Source organism: Acinonyx jubatus, chromosome B2, assembly GCF_027475565.1.
Source record: "Acinonyx jubatus isolate Ajub_Pintada_27869175 chromosome B2, VMU_Ajub_asm_v1.0, whole genome shotgun sequence".
In the NCBI taxonomy this organism is placed as follows: Eukaryota; Metazoa; Chordata; class Mammalia; order Carnivora; family Felidae; genus Acinonyx; species Acinonyx jubatus.
This window is the reverse complement of record NC_069385.1, coordinates 144,720,439-144,741,069: the sequence shown is the minus strand read 5'-3', so window position 1 is coordinate 144,741,069 and position 20,631 is coordinate 144,720,439. Positions and strand designations below refer to the sequence as shown.

The following is a 20,631-nucleotide window of genomic DNA, read 5'->3' as shown; positions in this document are numbered from 1 at the left end:
AGAAAGTGTCGGATTTCTGCAGGGCCCTACCTCACTTGACATCAGGTGGGTTTGTGTCTTTCCAGAACTGCAAAGCCAGGATTTGATAGCAAAGAATGTTTAGGGCAAGAAGGCTCTGGATGCTTCCGCAGGTGCAGCCATGTTCATCAGTCGCTGCACAGGCGAGATGGAAGCAAATCCTGTCCACAGAGGTCCTCAGCCGCTAGACTAGCTGGCCCCAAGGTTTTTTTGAAGACACTGGTGCCAATCCTGGCTTGCATGATAACATCACTGGCCTTTTTGGAGAGTGTAACGTGTTCTTTCACAGAAACACACGATGCTCTAAGAAAAGAGGTTTATAATACCGAGGGTTTGCTTTCAAAGCTTTCGAGCAGCACAGAGCTCAGACTTCGGGACGTTTCCCCCAGGTTTGCGAAGCTGTTTCAGGCACTAAGAGCTTACAAGGGGAAAGACAATGCCATTCTCTTTGCGTCCCATTCAGGCACCAGTTCAGAAGAGTGATCTTTTGGGGCAGAACAAAGGAACAAGTAGGAGAAGCAGTAGCCTTACAGATCAGTCCTGAAGTTCTCAGCAAACAAAATGTAAAGGGAGCCATCCCTGTCAGCACCCTGGGCTGGCCCCCCCACCCACCCACTCTCACTCCCATCATGGAGGCTGACTGCTGAGGGGGAAGCCTGCAGGTGCCCCCGCGGGGGGGGAGGGGGCGGGCATGGGCACCGCTGCTTCCTGCAGCCGAGGTGGTCTCCGGAGCTTAAGCTGGTCGACCTGCAGAGGGGCCCCGTGGGGAGAGCCCCCCCCCCACCAGGGTGCTTTTCCTTTTCTGATCTCCAGTGGCTCTGTTTGGGTCATCAGATACTGAGGAGGCAGGGTGAGGGCAATGACGAGTCTAACCACACGCTGAGATAGTGTCCCTTCTTCTGCCTTCAGTGTCCCCTCAACTCCAGAGTCAGCAGAGGACTCTCGTCACACCCAGGAATCACTTCCGGGCACCTCAGGAGCCCCGCGTCACTCATAGAGCACAGTGCTATTTTTGCCGCCCCCCCCCCCCATTTTTATTAAGAAAAATTTCCAATCGACAGAACAGTCAAGACTAGCGTAATAAACACCATCTACCTTTACGGAGGTTGACCAGTTGGTAACAGTTTGCCCCATTTGCTTTCCTTCTCTCACATAGGCCCAATTTTTTCTTTTTCTTTTCTTTTTTTTTTTCTTGTTGAGTCATTTGACAGTCAGTAGCAGACATTATGACACTTTACAGTAAGTATTTCAGCGCCGATCCCATAATGGCAACCCGTGTAATCTGTGTATCCCTTGCACAAACACACAGCATTGTCACAAGTAAGAAAATGAATCCACTCAACAGAATTATCAAAGAGCCTGTGCATTTCCAGACGTCCCCTATTTGGTCCAGTAGTAATGTCTTTTCTGTCTTAGTTTATTGTCCTTCAAATCAGGATGCAATGAAAGTCAACAGGTCGCATCTGGTTGTTATGTCTCTTTAGCCTCTTTTGTCGAGAACTTCTTCCCCCCACCCCCCAACATTGACCTTACATAGAATCCCGGCCAGTTCTTCCAGCATGTCATGTTCTGGATTCGTCTGTCCATGGCATAATTTGATGACATAACTGATGCACCATCTGAAGGCAACACAGCAAGGCTTCTGTTGCAGTAGGTCCCGGAGTCAGCAACGTAACAGCCTTGATCTTCTCCATTTAGGAGAAGACTGCTTTCCTGCTTCTCTAGCATCCCAGTCCTCGTTGTCACGCATGGAAATAATTGAACTTGTTCTAGGCTCTGAATTTCCTGTGCACCATTTTGTCAAGAAGGCTTCTCCGGCAGTGCTGGAGACTCCAGGAGTCTCCTGGAATTCAAGCACTAGTTACTTGTTTGCAGCCGAGAGAACGTCATGCGCCTTGAGCTGCTGTGGGAGAGAAGCCTAGGTCTGATGCCACTCTTTTGTACTCTCCACAGAACATGTGTGCCATTGAAGCAGAGCTGGAGAATCTGCTGGGGGAATTCTCCATCAAGATGAAAGGTACTCGGGGCGCCTGGGGGGCTCAGTCAGTTACGCGTCTGACTCTTGATCTCAACTCAGGTCATGATCTCACAGTTCATGGGTTCAAGTCCCGTGTCAGGCTCAGTGCTGATAGCAGAGATTGCTTGGGATTCTGCATCTCCCTCTCTCTCTGCCCCTCCCCTGGTCACGCTCTGTCTGTCTGTCTCTCTCTCAAAATAAATAAATAAACTAAAAAAAAAAAAGATGAAAGGTATTTTTCCCCCACAGAGAGTCAGGAGCCATCTCCACAGACAGAGCTCACACTATTTTTATTTTTCTTGCAAAGGCACTGTGCCGCCACCTTTACCCCTCCCCATTTATGTTAATGTATTGATGTTCCAGAACCTTCTGGTCCTAAGACTTGCCTGCATCCTTGAATCTTTATTATGGCAGAATCTCAGACATACACAGAAGTGAAGAGAATTTACAGCGAGCCCCATATCACCTAGATTTAATAATTAGCAAGATTTTGCCACATTTGCTTCATTTGGTTTTTGCCTTTGATGATGTATAGCCCAGATATGAGTCTGCCTGTATATATTTCAATATGCATCCCTTAAAGAATAGGGACATCTTGCGGTGCCTTGGTGGCTCGGTCGGTTAAGCGTCTGACTTGAGCTCAAGTCATGATCTCATGGTCCGTGAGTTCAAGCCCCATGTTGGGCTCTGTGCTGACAGCTCAGAGCCTGGAGCCTGCTTCCGATTCTGTGTCTCCCTCTCTCTCTGCTCCTCCCCCATTCATGCTCTGTCTCTCTCTGTCTCTCAAAAATAAATAAAAATGTAAAAAAAAAAATTAAAAAAAAAGAATAGGGACATCTTCTCCCATAACCACAATGCCCAGTATTATCATGTCTAATGAAACGAACATGCCTTTGTTATTAATCTGTTCCCTGATCCAAGTTTCCCAGTTGTCTCAAAAATGCTTTGTATGGTTGGTATGTTGACATCGGGAGCCACATGAGGTCCAGGCATCATAAGTGGTCATTCGGTGTCTCTCTTAGGCTTGCTATCACCTAACACAGACCCTTCCCACTTTCTTCCTACCGTCGACTTGGCATAGAAACCGTTGTATAGAGTATCCCACACCTAGATTTGTCTTCTGGCTTCTCTGTGGTGTCTCTTCAGTTACTCCTTTGCACTCATGTTTTCTGTAAACTACCCACCAGTTACTTCCTTTTATTCATCTCTAGTGTTAAACCCACAGAGGTCTCTGCGTTTTCCTCTTTTTCCCAGTGCGTCTGTGGTGTTTGCTCTGGCAAGTTCCAACCTAGAAGCATGATGGTGTTATATTTGTAGCGCGGCATCTTCAGAACAAACAAGGCGTGCTCGCTGTAGCAGACGGAGCATCTGCCGGGCCTCGCGGGCAGGGCTGTCAGATCAGCAACGGCAAATCCGTTGAGTTTTGAGTTTGCGCCCATTGACTGCAGCGGCGAGGGCTGGGCGCAGGCGGTTCCGGTCCTCGGGTTTCGTCAGCAGCCTGATCCCTGGCTTGTTGCTAATGGGAACTTAATCACCCTCTTGCCTACTTTTTGCAGTTAAGGGAGTAGAGAAGGGGTACTTTTTCAAGTGTTCAATAGGAGACTTTCGTTTTGGAATCTGTCATTTAAGTCTGCGGGGCACTGTTTGTGTCCAACACCAGGCCCTCCGTGACAGCACGAGAGCCACTCTGCATGTTTATTGCTGGAGTAACAGTGACCTTGACCTTCAGTGTCTGCAATGGCTGCATTCTTCTCTTGGGCAGGCCTGAGAGTGAACTGGTTTGTGATTCGGTGTTAAATCTCAACACCAGCGGTACCACCGAGGTGGGGCATCCGTGCCCTCTCAGTTTTCCATTTCTTGTCTTCATGTGGGGTCCTCACGAGAGTCAGAGGTTCCAAAACCGCTCAGGCCCTGCCCCAGACCCAGCAAGTTGGGGGTGTGGGGGGGTGGGAGTTGGCAAGATTTTTTAAGACTCTCAGGATGGTTTCAGCAGCAGCCTGATTCTGGAAGACAGTTGCCCTGAATCAGTGTTTAGCAGAAAGCACTTCCCTCTCCTTTCCCCCGACGCTCGGTCACCATCCGTGCAGACTAGTCTGTCTCTCGCTGAGAGAAACTCGGGCAGCACATCTTCCCGCTGTTCCTCCTGGGGGGTCCCAGATTTCCCCTATTTCTGGTGCTCACGGCTCTCCAGGGCACCCATCATTGGTGAGGTGATAACTCCCCCCATTTTATTGGCAGGAAGTGGGCGTTCAGTGACTTGTCCTAGTACTCACTAAGTTGGAGTCAAACTTGACACTGAATTCCAGGCCTCTCCCAGTCCCACGCTCAGTCCCATATGAGGAGGACTGAAGTTTAAGAGAGCAAAGCAGACGCTATAAACTGTGGCTCAGAGCATGGCCTTTCACTTCCCTAATCTGACTCAGAAACTACAACTAGGAAGCCTTTCAAGGGTAACACCGGCACAGAAATCTTCCTTTCTTTTGATAAAGGGAAGCGTCCTCACACTGCCGAGAAGTCTTATGTCTTTACCATCAGCTACTTTCTTATCTGTTATTCCTTCTGGTAAAACATAACTACCCCAACAAACATATTGACATAAACAGGATATTTCATAATATTTTCAGACCTGGTAACCCGACTTCCTCCTGCCACACCCTTCCACACTTCCCTTTTTGCCCCACCCAACGTGAAGAAAACAACCATTTTGGGGGGGGGGCAGTGGGGGTGTGGCTGGATTGATGATAAAAACAGCTGATCAAACACTTAGGGAGCCCCTGCTCTTGGCCACGCCCTACACTGCCTCCCGATGCATGGCCCCAGGTCTGAGTTCCACACATCCACTGGAGAAGATGGAGGTATGAGCCAGCGTGTTCTCATTCGGTGCAACGAATCACCTGCTGGACCAGTGGGGAGGCTGGATTATCTCAGAAGCCTGGGGGGGCGGGGGGAGAAGGGTGCCACTCACCTGTCTTGGGGGACGGAAGCAGGGAGGAAGGAGGAAGGCTCCCCAGTGTCATCTCTGAACACAAATGAGAGGGACTGCTCTGGGCACATGAACAGCAAGGCAATGGCGTTCACCAAAGAGGGAAAAGCATGTGGAAAATGGCAGGCGGGCTGGCAGGGCTGAGCTGCTTCCTGGAAGAGGAGTTACGGACGTGCGTTGGCACTGGATCTTAAAGCACCTTGAATGTCAGGTTAAAGAGGGAGCGTCTTGTTTACCAGGACGGTGACGAAAAGATGTGGGCTCTTGGGGAACAGTAGCTCCCACAGGGATTGTTCCAGTGACCCTGCAGGCGGTGTGTGTCCCCACGCCTACACCTGCCCGTCTAGCTTGCAGGGCGGGTCAGGCCTCAGCAGAGGGGAGAACTCCCTGTGAGCTAGTAAATCTGCATTATTTATACCTGGTCAATAAATCAGGAAGGCCTGTAGCAGAGCTCCTGGCTGGCCAGCTGCTTGGCTCTTCGCCTTGGGTACAAAGTGTGACTTCCTTAGCTTCGTAACTACTCCACTAGGTGCTAAACTTTGTTCACAGTGGCATGAATACCCGGCCACCCTTTTCCCTGTGTATATGCGGTCAACATGTGTGATCTTTTTTATCTCTGGAGTGGAAGGTCATCATAGAACTAGAAAACGTGGGGAGCATTGTTCTGGCAGATAAGTCTCTGAGCAGAGGAAGGAAAGGTGAGGGGCTGCCTAGTCTAGTGTCTGGGCCTTCCAAATGGGGTGCAGAAGACCGTTCAATCAGTAGTAGGTTTTACAGTAAAACAGCCAAAGGTAGCCATAGAAATAAAAGTCCCCTACCCCCACCCATCCCTGGATGCTAGCCCCCAGTGGTCCTTAGAGGGGCCGAAATGAAAGCTTTCGAGACTGTGCAACGGTAATCACAAAACCACTGAGAAAGCATAAAGATTTCCCCAACTGTGAAAATCCCAGCAAGGCTCCAGCCGGGCCTCAGAGACCTCAGGCTGTAACTACAATTGGCCTGCTGTTGGTTTTAATTCTGCAGCCAGTACGGTGATTGGCTTACAGGAGCAGAGGGCGGGACCTGTTTTCTGCCTGCCTGTTGCCAATTGGCTACGTTATGGTTGTAATCAGGGTCTCAGTGTGATAGCACTACAAGCGATTTTAAGAAATTTTGCTTTAATAACACGGGCTCATAAGCGCAAAAACATCCCTACCAAGTACCTTTCTCCCATTAGATAAGTTCCTCAGATATGAAATTCCCGGTAATTTTGAAAGGGGGGGAAAAAAACCTTCAAAGGATTTTTCCCTTTACATACCTTGTCAGTTTTGGGTTTTTTGTTTTTTAACCAGGCTTCTGTTGTATTTGCACAGGTAAGCCTGCAGCGGATGAAACCTGCACTGATTTGCACAGGTTTTAAAGGGCACTTTGGATTTTCTTAGAATCAGCACATCTGCCCTATTCTGATTTGTAAAAACCAGTCAATTGTGCTTTTTTCCCCAAAGTATTAAAAAAAAAAAGACTACTCCTGCAGAAAATGACTAGGGGAAATTGACTTTTTAAATTCTGCTCTTATTTCAGTAAATCTTTTAAAGTGGCTTGTTATGTTCTAGTTATTGGCAAAGTCCTAAGTGGCCTGGCTCGGTGGGGCAGGAGGCAGAAGGAGGTGGTGAGTTGCTGCCATCTACTGACAGACAGTGGTAACAGCGGGTGCCTTTTTTAAGCCTAAATGGACCTTCCCTATCCTCTTAACTGTGGCCGTGCCTCTTGGACCGGGGAGAGGCGGTCATTTATTCCAGTCTCACAGCTTAACGGGGCTATTCAAAGAAGGCAAGATCCACTGTGTGATACCATCACGGTCAAATTTACACGGGTAAAACCATACATACCCTCACATAAAAACAATTAGGAACTCAAAGGTTGTAAACAGCAGCTGGAGGAGACTGGGCCACCAAGGGGTCCGTTGGCCGTATGGACGCCCTGTGTGCGAAGGCAGCTGAGAGTCCCAGGGCCGCTCAGTTTTAAATTTTTTAAATGGTACCTTCTAATTTTTTTTTTTAACATTGGCAAATATACCCAAAATTTTTAAGTCATAATGTCATCGCTCTATCCAGTGCTAAACTTTGTAAAAATTGTCATGAATATCCAAACAGCCTGTTCTCCACATATATGCTGCCCGCCAACCAACATACGTGATCTTTTTTATGTCTTTTTCTTATAAACACATGGTATTTGAAAAAAAATCCAATAAAAGTCACTATTGAATGCCAAATGTTTAATTTTCCTCTTAATCCCACCTTACCAGAGACCATTATTTTTAATATTTATATTAATTATCGTAACATAATTCATACATAATAATTAATAATAGCTTGTTAAAGATAGCTAAACATTTGTACTGAATTTTTTTAATTTTTTTTTAATTTTTTTTTTTAACGTTTATTTATTTTTGAGACACAGAGAGACAGAGCATGAACAGGGGAGGGGCAGAGAGAGGGAGACACAGAATCGGAAACAGGCTCCAGGCTCCGAGCTGTCACCCCAGAGCCCGACACGGGGCTCGAACTCACGGACCATGAGATAATGACCTGAGCCGAAGTCGACGTTTAACCGACTGAGCCACCCAGGCGCCCCGTACTGAATTTTTTTTAATTGAAGTATAGTTGACACTCAGTATTATATTAGTTTCAGGTGCACAACGTAGTGATTCCACAGGTTTATATGTTCTGTGCCCACCATGACTGTAGGTACCGTTCTTCCCTATACAACACTGTTACGATACCATTGACTATATTCCCTACGCTGTGCTTTATATCCCCATGGCTTATTCCATAACTGGAAGCCTGTACCTCCCACTCTCCCCTTCACCCACTTGGCCCATCCCCCCACCTGCCTCCCCTCTGGAACCCATCAGTTTGTTCTCTGTAGTTATGGGTCTGCTTCTGCTTCTCGTTTATTTTGTTGGTTTTGTTTTTAGATTCCACATATAGATGGAATCATATGGTATTTGTCTTCCTCAGCCTGACCGATTTCACTTAGCCTCATGCCCTGCAGGTCCATCCATGTTGTCACAAATGGCAAGATCTCGTCCTTTTTTTAATGGCTCTGTAGTATTCCATTGTGTGTAAGCATTTGTTGTGAATTCTGAACTGGAGGGTTTTTTTCATAAAATTATATTGGTGCTTTTCATTAGAAAATGAGAAAATAAAATTGCCCATTCTTATTAAATTTGTTTCATTCCTTCATTAAAACTGTGTCTTCAGGTCCCTATTAGGGTAAGAGACTTTGCTTTGTGGTTGGCATGGAAGCAGAGCCAGGATTACTGATAAGCCCCTATTGATGAGTTTAGTCCCTACATTTATTGTGCACATGTGATGTGCATCTCTCCCTCCCCACGACTATATTTGTGCTTGGCACGCAGTAGGCGTTCCGGAAATATTGATGCGTGAATACAGGCCACTCCCTTTGCCCAGAAGTGCCCGCTTACCCATGCCCTCATTTGCCTGTGGTGAAATTCTGTTGTTCAAATACTACCTTCCTCCAAGAAACTAGCCTGCATTAAATGAGATAGAGTTTCTTGTTGAATTACACCTAAGTAACACATTCTTAAAAAAATTCAAAATATAGAAAAACATCTGCTTTTACTGTCTCTCCATTGCTGTCCCCCTGTCTGATGTGCATCGATTTGCTACCTTTTCATATAGATAACATCTTTTAAATGAACCATGTATGGCACATGCTCAATAGATAGTATGACCTGGGGCGCCCAGGTGGCTCAGTCGGGTGACCTTCCAACTCCTGGTTTTGGCTCAGGTCATGATCTCACAATTTGTAGTTCAAGCCCCACATCAGGCTCTGCACTGATGGCACAAAGCCTACTTGGGATTCTGTCTCTCCTCTCTGCCTGCCCCTCCCCTGCTTGTGCACTCATGCTCTCTCTCTCTCTCTCTCTCAAAATAAATAAATAAACTATAAATAAATAAGTGAATGAATGAATGAATGAATGAATAGTATGACCCCATTCCTGAATATATAATCATTACTATGCATTAGGCACGTACTATGGACCAGAGGCCATCGATTGTCTGTATAAATACAGTGGAGATTGTGACCTCCCCGCCCTTTTAGAGGTGATGAAATTGGAGTTGATACCTAGAGTAGGCTCCCTGGTCAATAAAACAGAAGTCACCTTCTTTAACCCCTCTTACTGCCTCGGGTCCTTGTCTGTTTCATCCCTGTGGACTTTAATCACATTTTATTCTATTTTCTGGGTATCGGTGAACTCTCTCTTAATTTCCAGATCATTACCCCAATGCACAGATCCCCCCACACGGAGTCTCAATGAATATCTACAGAAAGAAAGAGACTGATTAAATTCAGGGTCCCTGAGATGTCCCACGACAGTGGCCTGACATGATTTGTTCTTGCTGCTACATCAGAGATGGGGCTGGATCCCAGGTTGAGCAGATCCAGCCGGGGGAGGACGTGCTGATGGCATGATCGAAGGGAAGCCCCCTCTCCACATGGGGAGTGTGGGTTGTTGTCATCTGGTTGGTTGTTTTTGTTTTCTTAATTACTGCCTTTGTATAGATGATAATCCGTTTTAAGTGATCTCATAACACACTAGATGGTGCATTATGCCGTCTAGTTGTCCTTATCGTAATTATCTCTCTATTATCATTATGCTGGGTAGATAGGAATAGGAAAACACAGGAATGAGTGAACTGGGGAGAGGCAAGGGGGACAGACTAAGCCCATGGAATCTTCACCCAAGTGAGAGGCACTTATCAGAAATCACCAATCTTTGGGACAGAAGGAAAAACAAGACAGCAGTTTATTTTCATGGGAATATTTTGGGTAAATAAATGAATGTATCTTTCTGGCCCTAATTCTCTGGTCCTGGAAGCTGGGTGGACTTCTAATTGGTCAAAGGTTCATAGGGTTCTAGTCCCTGTCGAGCAGCCTTCTTTGCCCCAGAAAGCACCATCTTTGGTTAACCCGGCCAGGAATGTTCTCTGCAGCGGTGATAGATGGGATTCTCAGCTGTCCCCTCATCCCCTCGGGTGGTCCCTCAAAACTATTCCATGAGCTTTCACAAAGGTCTGACGCTTCTGGTTTATTAACGTTCCAGTGTGGGTTTGTGAAGGGGAATCTATGCCGCACCTCATGTCTCTGTTGCATGCTTACAGGTCTGGCTGGTTTTGCTCGTCTCTGTCCTGGAGATCAGTATGAAGTAAGTATCGTGTCCATCTGCGTGCTGGAATTGGGGATTTGAGGGACAGGAGTCAGCTGCCATTATTTGGTTTCTTACATTGCCCTTTTTTTTTCCTTTTACATTTGTTTATTTGGGGGAAAAATGAAGCCCCAGTGAGAACATTTGGAGGTGAAGACCCCACATACTCTTCATCCAGACACCAATTTTTTTAATATGAAATTTATTGTCAAATTGGTTTCCATACAACACCCAGTGCTCATCCCAACAGGTGCCCTCCTCCATACCCCTCACCCACCCTCCCCTCCCTCCCACCCCCATCAACCCTCAGTTTGTTCTCAGTTTTTAAGAGTCTCTTATGGTTTGGCTCCCTCCCTCTCTAACTTTTTTTTTCCCTTCCCTTCCCCCATGGGTTTCCGTTAAGTTTCTCAGGATCCACATAAGAGTGAAAACATATGGTATCTGTCTTTCTCTGTATGACTTGTTTCACTTAGCATATCACTCTCCAGTTCCATCCACGTTGCTGCAAAAGGCCGTATTTCATTCTTTCTCATTGCCAAATAGTATTGTATTGTGTATATAAACCACAACTTCTTTATCCATTCATCAGTTGATGGACATTTAGGCTCTTTCCATAATTTGGCTATTGTTGAGAGTGCTGCTATAAACATTGGGGTACAAGTGCCCCTATGCATCAGCACTCCTGTATCCCTTGGGTAAATTCCTAGCAGTGCTATTGCTGGGTCATAGGGTAGGTCTATTTTTGCAGACACCAATTTTTAACATAATGTCACATTTGCCTTATTATTACTACTATGATCATTATTTTGCTGAACCATTTTAGACCAAAGCACAGGCATAGTGACCTTTTGCCCCATAATTATTTTCCCCAAAATGGAAGAACATGCTTTCCTATCAGGATCGTGCAACTCTCAACGCAGCTAACTTAACATTGGCATTTGCCATACGGTCCATATTCGTATTTTCCCCAGTCCCAATGTTGTACTTGAAAGCAGCCTTTTCTCCCGATGCAAGAGCCAGTCCGGGATCATGAGTGCTCATAAATATCACGGACTAAAGAACACTAGTATCTAGACCTTTCTTTATAAAGATACACTCCAGAAAGTAAAAAAGGCTTTTCTCTTTTCCCCTCTTTAAAAGAGAACTTCCCTAATTGAATCATCTAACTGTCTTCTCCAAAACCCTCTGTGATCATCCTTGGAGCGGGTGTGAGGGAAGGGTATCTTCCCCTAAACGGTAAAGCTGTCTGAGCAAAGAGAGGGGAGACCCTCTCCCTGGGGTCTGTCGGATTTCAAAATCTTTGTCCAGTTCTGCCTCCCTCATCCAGGAGGAGGAGGAGGTCTTTTTTCGTGCTGCTGGCTGCTGAGTAGATTTTAGCTGATGGTTTCTCCCCCGCTCACGGAGCTGGGGGGTCCAACGGCTAATGTACGGAAGCATTGTATTCTCCCAGGAGAAGGATCTGGTCACCGTGACCGTGGTAACAAGGAGACACGGGTTGACCTTTTACAAAGAGGGCCCCCCACCCCCTCTGCCTGGCGGAGCAGACCTTGCTCCCTCTTAAAAGCCTCTTCCCCACTCACCATCTGCCCCTCCGCCCAGACCCCAGGGAATTGGAAAGACCCACAAGAAGGGGGTGGGCGAGGAGGACGGAAGAGGGGGGAGCAGCAGCTGATTTATTCCCATGCCGTGTATCTCAAAGTGTGGGTGGCAAGTCGGGCGAGGCCCCTGGAACCCGAGGTTTGGTGTCTTCTCCCCAGATTTTCATGAAGTACGGCCGACAGAGGTGGAAACTGAAAGGCAGAATAGAAGCCAACGGCAAGCAGAGCTGGGACGGAGAGGAGGTCGTGTTCCTGCCACTGATCGTCGGATTCATTTCCATCAAGGTTCAGTATCGTCATTGTCATATCCTGGTGCACGGATGGGTGACCCCGTCGGTGGGGACCTTTGTTCGTGACTTCCGCCTGCGGCCCCTCCACCTTGCAGACTCCCCTCTGCACCCCGAGTCCGCCGTGAAGACCACGGCTCTCGCCCAAAGCGGGCCAAGCAGAACAGGGGAAAGTGTCCCTGGCCTTTGTCCGGCACCCCCCCCCCCCCCGACGTGAGGCCGTCCCTGTCCCTCTCTCACCAGGTCACGGAACTCAAAGGGCTCGCCACTCACCTCCTGGTCGGCAGTGTGACCTGCGAGACCAAAGAGCTGTTTGCCGCCCGACCTCAGGTGGTGGCAGTTGACATCAATGACCTTGGCACCATCAAACTGAGCCTGGAGATCACCTGGTAGTAAGTGGCCCTTTTCAGTTTTGCCACGTTACAAATACGTGCTGCAGACCAGTGCTGTTCAGAGGGTGGCACGGGGACCATCGGCATCCCCAGGAGGGCTTGTCACAGAAGGAGACTCTCGGGTCCCACCGAGACCTGTGTCAGAACCTCGAGGGCCCGAGGCTCTGCTTGGCTGGCTCAGCGGGTGACGTTTGCACATTGTCAGCTCCATAAGCTGGAGAAGCCTCTGTCTTACCACTCTGCTCCTCTCCTACTTCCTGCTTGAAAATTGTTTATTGTGCTGCCTTCCCTCCTTCTCAACCTTTCAATGTATATAAAGAAACATAGCTCTGGGGTGCCTGGGTGGCTCAGGTCATGATTTTGCGGTTCATGCGTTTGAGCCCCGCGTCGGGCTCTGTACTGACAGCTCGGAGCCTGGAGCCTGCTTTGGGATTCTGTGTCTCCCTCTCTCTCTCTCTGCCCCTCTCCCACTCGTGCTCTGCCTCTCTGTCTCTCAAAAATAAGTAAACATTAAAACATTAGAAAAAAAACCAAATACAGCTCTTAAGCTAATTTGGAAGAAAAATAACTGTCTAAAGGAGATATTTCACCCTTGGAAAAAATCCCAATTCTCTCTGTAATGTCTTCTTTGCCTGTCCCTCTTTATCTCGTGTGCCCTATGCTGCTCTGGGAAACTTCTTGGTATCTTTCACACTCTACTGAAATAGAAAATTGCCAGAGAGGAAGAGATACCTTTCGTCAGAGCAGTGAACTTAAAGGTGGTTTTCTGAAGTCACCTCATGAGAAAGGTCGTAAGCCATTAAACACTGGTTGCCCACGACGTTTGATACTGTGCCCCTGGTATATTTCCATGCACGCGTGACGTGCGGGGCACCGATACTCAGGGTCCTCTTTCCGACATAGAGGGTGAGGTATGGAAGCAGCAAGGACCCCGTTGTCTTGTCCATGAACCCCTGTGGGCACCTTTTGCCCGGCCTCCCTCCACGTCAGCTGTAGTCATCGATGTGGCAAAGGCAAGATCGTTTGTCTCGCTGGACGAACCAGATGGCATGATGATAAACAGGGTGACGGTGGACAGACTGTCCCGCACGCAACAGGCTCTGTGTTGACAGAAACGAACAGTAGTCTACGTTCATTTTCTTTAGAACAATCACGTTACTCTCCTGTATTGCCAACATAAAGCTCAAAGAATCTTTACAGACTGACATCTTGTACTGGACAAGCATTAATATGTTTCCATGTCTAACATTAACCAAGAAACAGATTTATCTAATGGCTGGGTGTATAGGTGAATTGCACTTAATGCCATGATGATAACCTTGGCCCCTGGAGGGGTCTGGACTCAGTCTTCTGCTCCACTTTGTTTTATCTTGGTTTATCGCCGGCCTGGCCAGCCCAGTTCCCACTTTTCTGAGTTTACTTTAGTATAATGAGGTGTCTTCTCGGCCTGCGGTCCAGGGGTTAGAGGCGACCTAACAAACGTGCGTTCACGGGGACCTGTTGTGTTGCAGCCCCTTTGACGTGGAGGACATGGCCCCGTCCTCGGGCTCCGGGAGCAAGGCCGCAGCCCTGCAGAGGAGAATGTCCATGTACAGCCAGGGGACCCCGGAGACGCCCACCCTGAAGGACCACTCCTTTTTCGTAAGTTCACGGTGATCTGGGGAGGAGGCGCGTTGAACCCGAGGTGGGGCTTGCACCCAGTATTTGAAACGCTTGACAGGGCATTAGGGGTTCTCGGTAACTCCTGATAATGTTCCAAGATGCCCTTGGCCATCTGCACACGGCGGTGGTAGACGCCCCCTGCCGTCTTTCCTCTCCCCTCACGCCCCTTTACTGATCGCACTGATAACACGCAGACTTTCCTGAAGACTCTCTGAGCTCAGCCTTTTAGAGTGAGGGGTGTCACAGCGGCCTCCTAGTTCTAATCAGAGACGCGGGCTCGAAAGCTAAGGAGACACGGTAACCAATGCTTTCCGCTAACTGCGCGTCTTGCTTTGACTTCCCAAGCGGTGGCTGCGCCCTCCGGCAGACAAGCCGCGGCGGCTGTCTGTCTTGAGTGCCTTGCAGGACACTTTCTTGGCCAAGCTGCACTGCAGCCGCTCCCTCAGTGACCTGCCCTCCCTCCGGCTGAGACCCAAGGCCGGGCTAGAGTTTTATGTGAGTGCGGGTGGCCTGCCCGCTGGGAAGTGCTTGCCGTGGGGGCTGGTGGCACGTGTGCTGTGGTCTGTCCGTTTTTCCCGCTTCTCTGTCGTGCTCACGGGGCGACGGTTACAGCCGTCCTGTCCCTGGGGCGGGAAATTGGGTCACGCATGCGCCTCTGTCCGCCAGGTGGTTGTCCCTGTCTTGGGCGAGCCCCGCTTTTGTGCTGTGGTTTTTCTCCGCTGGGGCAAAGATATCCATGGTAACAAGATCTTCATCTTTTAAAAATACAATTACACTTGCGGTCAAAGATGTTCCTTCCCAAGTCCAACTAGTTTATCACCGGTAACAGTCTTTAGGCCTTTCGGCATTCAGATGCACTTAGCATTTGAGTAACCTCAAAAAGGGGCATTCGAGGAGGTCAAAAGGATGCATACCAATTTAACGAGAGCCTTTTTTATTTAAAGAGGTTCTTAGCCTTAGTTCATTGTAGTGTTTGTTATTTTTGCTGCCTTAGCAAAAGAAACTCTTTCATTTGTAGCCAGGAATGCAACAGGTGACCTACATTGTATGACGTTAGGTCACAAGAGAGGGCACACGTACACACACATGTACGTGTGTACATGGAATATTCTGCTCTTTACGAACATATAGAAGTCATCTTTGGGTGGGGGGGGGGAGTCATCTTTGAATGTCCAGAAAGGAAAGGACTAAAAAGTTTTCTGGTTAATGATGATAATAATTGCATCTAATTCGTTCAATTACAAATCCCAGGTGACAAGGACCAGACTAAAGTAGTGGGGTTTCCGAGGAAAACAGAAAGATCGTGTAAGGAAAATGTGCCTGAACACATGGACCCAAAAACGATATAGCAGATACAATTGTATACGTAACCATGGATATCACGTGTATATCCATGTTCGCCTGCTTTGAGTTGTGGAGGGAGTTGGTAGAGATCTTAATAGCATAATTTAAACAAGAGTTTGACGGCTTCTTGTAGCCTTTTGGATAAAGGCAGACGCCTCAGAGCGGCTCTTCCTCGGCCCGGCTTTCCACGCCTGCCATTGACCACTCTTCATCCTCTGCCTGAGCCCCTTGACCTCCCCACCGCTCTCCAACCCCACCACACCCTCCGCGAGCTGCCATCTTTGCGCACACAACGTTCCTTCTCGAATGCACTCCCTCCTCCTCGCCTCCGCCTCCCCATCCTGCAGGGCTGAGCTCTGGGACCCCCTGTTCCCCAGGCGGCAGCCATCCCCGTGCAGGGGTCCTGCCTTGTTGTGTCACACCTCAGTTATCGCACACGCGCTCGTACTGTCGTGTGCCCGTTTATAGGCTCCCCTTGGCACACCGGGAGTCCCTTTGAGCAGAGCACCTCGGCTTCGTCTAACTCAACCTTGGCCACTCGTGTAGGTGCGCGTTGGGTTTGGGAACATGAGGCCAGAGAGAAACGGCTGGTGAGGACTTTGGAATTTCCGCAAGAATCCTGATGGAGCAACCCCCTGCCTCAGCCAGTGCCTCCCTCGTTCCCCAGTGCGGCCAGGGCCCGGGGGGTTCTGTGAGATGCCTGAGGGATCCCCTTGGAGGAAGTCCAGGGGGTAGCCCTTTTCCAATCCTACCAGAAGCTCCCCCTTTGTCTCTCCTAGAGGGGTAAGGTGCAGGGGGGCAGACAGAGGGCAGAGGACACCAAAGGAGACAAGCCCCAGAGCCCACGGGGCCCACCTGCTGCTTTGCGGCTCCTGGGGGGGTTCCCAGAACTCCGCCCACTCCCGCCCCTGCACCCCCAGGACCCTGAGCAGCACGCTCAGGGACCATTCACGGAAGAAAACGTTCTTTAGAGGCAAAACTGAGCTGCAGAGGTTCCTGGAGTGCCCCAGTGACACAGCTCACCCTGTGGTTAACCAGATGAGAATAGAAAGTTTGGGTTGAACTGACTGCACGTGCTGGGATCTGGCGGCCCCAGCCCAGCAGCGAGGGGACCAGAGACACGGCTGGGGAGGACAGGAGCTCCCTTTCCGTCCGCTCCCATTTCACTGGCTGGAACGTTTTGTTTCCCAGAACTATGATGGTAATTCCTTGCTTTATATGTAATTAGGCATGAGCGTGGTACTTAACTATTTACCTAGAATATCAAATCCAGAGCCCAGGAGAAATTATCCATTTTGAAAGAGCTGGTCTCAAATACCCAGAAAACTTTTTCCACGGAGCAGCATTTGGTACCGAGACCCTGCACGGACCGCAACGTAGGGAAAACTGACTTAGAAATCATTTTAATGCCTGCATAAAGTAATTATCTTGGTTACCTGGATATTTGGAACCTCTCCCCCTTCTGAGCTCTGCTTCATGGATCACAGAGTGTACTTGACCCAGCCCAGGTGGGCTCGACAAGAGGACTCGCTGTTTCTAGACACAGCTCTGGCTGTGCAATCGCGGGAGATGTTCAAGTTTATTAGTCTCCCGTTTTTACAGAAGCTATGCCAGTGTATTTCTGGCCTCAGTTATTTGTGGCATGGTTACCAAATTCATAGAACATTTTCAAGGGCTTGGATTTGTGGGTAGAGATTCTTTTAAAATAATCTATGAGAATTGAAGCAGAACAAAGCATCCCGTCTTTTGAGTGAAATAGCATGAATGTTGTAAAGTCTTTTAAGATAAATGCCTCCCCCCCAAAATTGGTAGCATTATTCATAAGTACAGCTGCCAAATATTGTGAGATCCTGCGTTTTAGGAAACAGGCTCGGTTGTCTCCCCTCCCCCAACCTTTTCTTTTGAAAATGTTAAACCCAAGAATAGTCTAATGAACTTTCACCTAGATTCAACACCAGAAGTCCTTTCTAAGAGCTTTGTTTTCTCTTGCCATGCAACACAACCACACACACACACACAACCACACACAACCACACACACAACCACACATACACACACATACAACCACACACAAGTCACACATACACACAACCACACACACATACAACCACACACAAGTCACACATACACACAACCACACACACACACAACTACACACAAATCACACATACAACCACACACACATACAACCACACACGTACAGCCACATACAAATACACAACCACACACACACAAACCACACAACCACACACACATACAACCACACACAAATACACAACCACACACACAACCACATATACAATCACACACACACACAACCACACACACACACAACCACACACACATACACACACTACCACACACACACATACACATACAACCACACATAACCACACACACACGAACCACAAACATACACACATACTACCACACACACAACCACACACACGCACAACCACACACACAACCACACACACATACAACCACACACAAGTCACACATACACACAACCACACACACTACAACCACACACATACAACCACACACATACAACCACACACAAATACACAGCCACACACACACAGCCGCACACACCAACCACACACACACATACAACCACACACAAATACACAACCACACATATACAACCACACACATACACACAACCACACACACATTCACACACTGCCACACACACACACATACACATACAACCACACATAACCACACACAACACAAACCACAAACATACACACATACTATCACACACACAACCACACACACACGCACAACCACACACACAACCACACACATAACCACACACACACACACATACACACAATCAACAAATGAAACGTTAATATCATGAAAGTGCCGGTTTTTTGTTTTAATGATCTCGTATCTTGTCTGCACACAAACCACACCAAGCATATAATTTGTATTTAAAAATAATGGTGTCAGGGCTCCCGGGTGGCTCAGTCGGTTCAGCATCTGACTTCGGCTCAGGTCATGATGTCACACACAGTTCACGAGTTCGAGCCCCGCGTCGGGCTCTGTGCCGACAGCTCAGAGCCTGGAGCCTACTTTGGATTCTGTCTCCCTCTCTCTCTGCCCCTCCCCTGCTCACTCCCTGACTCTTTCTCTCAAAAATAAATAAACATTAAAAATTTTTAAAATAATAACGAGATGCCTTTTATCCACAGTCTAATCTACCCGATGACGTCTTTGAAAATGGCAAGGCCGCTGAGGAGAAAACGCCACTGTCTCTCAGCTTCGGTGACCTGCCCAACGAGGACTGCGCCCTCACCCCGGACCCAGCGGGCTCTCTCTCCAGCGCAGGTGCAGCAAACCCCGAAATCACCATCACCCCCGCAGAGCTGAGCCCCAGCAGCCCGTCCTCCCACAACGAGGGCACGGAAGACTCCGGCTCGGCATCTTCCAGAAACTCCTCGCGAGAGGGCCGGGAGGCCAAGCCGCCCCTGGAGGAGCCCCTGGCCGGGCCCAGGAGCCCCCCGGAGCGCCGAGCGGTGGCAGGTGCCGGGCCGGAGCGCCTGTTCCTGGAGAAGGAGGTGGCCGAGGCGCTCCTGCGGGAGTCCGACGAGGCGTCCGAGCTCAAGCCGGTCGAACTGGACACTTTTGAAGGAAACCTCACGAAGCAGCTGGTGAAGAGGCTGACCTCGGCCGAGGCGCCCGTGGCCGCGGACAGGCTGCTCTCCGAGGGCTCGGTCAGCGGAGAATCCGAAGGCTGTCGATCCTTCCTGGACGGAAGCTTGGAGGACGCCTTCAGCGGGCTTTTCCTTGCGCTGGAGCCCCACAAGGAGCAGTATAAGGAGTTTCAGGATCTGAACCAAGAAGTCAAGCATTTGGATGATATTCTAAAAGTAAGTACCGTTTCAGGGAAACCAGACTAGGTTTGGAGAGAGGCGTCTGAGGCCAGCTTCTGTGCAAAGTTGCGTATCTATCTTTCCCTGACCGATAGATAACCATCCTTTGGTGCTGACTTTTCCACCCCGGTAGCACGTGTTAAGTTTCGTTTTTCCTCACAACAGATCGACGTACCTAAGACGATCAGGAGTTAAATTAAACAGCTCTGAGGAGTGGCTGAGCCTCTTCGGTCCCAGAGTTAGTCACTGTAAACCCATGTGATGTGATGTGATGTGATGTGATGTGATGTGATGTGATGTGATGTGATGTGAAACGGAGGCATTTTGATGATCATAATGTCACTGAGATGCTACTGGATAGGATCCCTTCCTGACTGATCAAGACTTAGGCATGGGTGGAGCCATGGGTCTCTCCCCTCCACACCCCCCCCTCACAGGCCTCCCCGCCAGCCCCGCCAGCCCCGGGCACTGCCTCCAAAGAGTCCCTTCTCCAGACTTGTCCCAACCAGTGAGTCGGAATCTGAGATAGATCCAGCACCAATCGTCACCTGCTGTGTTCTAGAAGCCAGGGACCCCCAAGTCCACCAGAGATGTCCTTCTCAACCCTGTTCCTGATCAGACAGCTCAGTGTGGACGTGGTGGGAGCAGAGAGCAAGAGGGATGATCTCCGCACAGGCGGGGGTTCCTAACAATGGGATCATTGTTGCTACACCGGAATGTATGTTTCTACCGGGCATACAGATTAAACTTTTGAAAACACGGCACAAGAAGACAGGACCTGATTTTGTCCCGAATCCCACGCCACTTCTGTGTTCTTTGCTACTCTAAGGTTGCCACACAGGAAAGAAATCGGGTCCTTTTCCAGGAAACAGCAATTCTTTGGTGACCTGTGCTATAAAATAGGCTTGAAAATAAGGTGGCAGCGGCAAGCCGAGATCCCACCCACAGAAGGCTGTTGTGTCCCTTGGAATGACTGTTTTTCAGATGTGGTCTTCTCAGTGGCCCGTGGGAAATACATTTCCACACATTTCCAAGGCTTCTCTGACTCTCTTAGCCTTCTCAGTCATGCTCCCCTAGCTTGGAGGGGGATTTGTCCTCAGGGCAGATGAGACTTCAGTCCCAACTCCGCAGATCCTCTAGTGCCCATGACGGACTAATTCAGTTGTTGGTATAGCCTCTGAGAGGATGCTCTGAATCTGCCTTCTGTAAAACATAAAAGTGCCCGTTCAGGACC

General features: G+C 48.8%; 1 protein-coding gene across 8 annotated transcripts in view; it reads left to right on the top strand.

Annotated features, from left to right (window-relative positions):
• Positions 1–20,631, top strand: part of RIPOR2 (RHO family interacting cell polarization regulator 2) — a 229,036-nt gene that overhangs the window by 179,223 nt on the left and 29,182 nt on the right. For 6 of the 8 annotated variants that reach the window (XM_053223211.1, XM_027040430.2, XM_053223213.1 and 3 more), the window contains exons 8-13: positions 1,972–2,035; positions 10,187–10,230; positions 11,988–12,113; positions 12,359–12,507; positions 14,019–14,148; positions 18,717–19,394. In XM_053223211.1, the coding sequence (XP_053079186.1) occupies positions 1,972–2,035; positions 10,187–10,230; positions 11,988–12,113; positions 12,359–12,507; positions 14,019–14,148; positions 18,717–19,394 (1,191 nt within the window). Of the gene's footprint in view, positions 1–1,971; positions 2,036–10,186; positions 10,231–11,987; positions 12,114–12,358; positions 12,508–14,018; positions 14,149–14,514; positions 14,665–18,716; positions 19,404–20,631 lie in introns of all 8 variants that reach the window. The other 2 variants (XM_027040427.2, XM_027040431.2) reach the window with 2 other exon arrangements.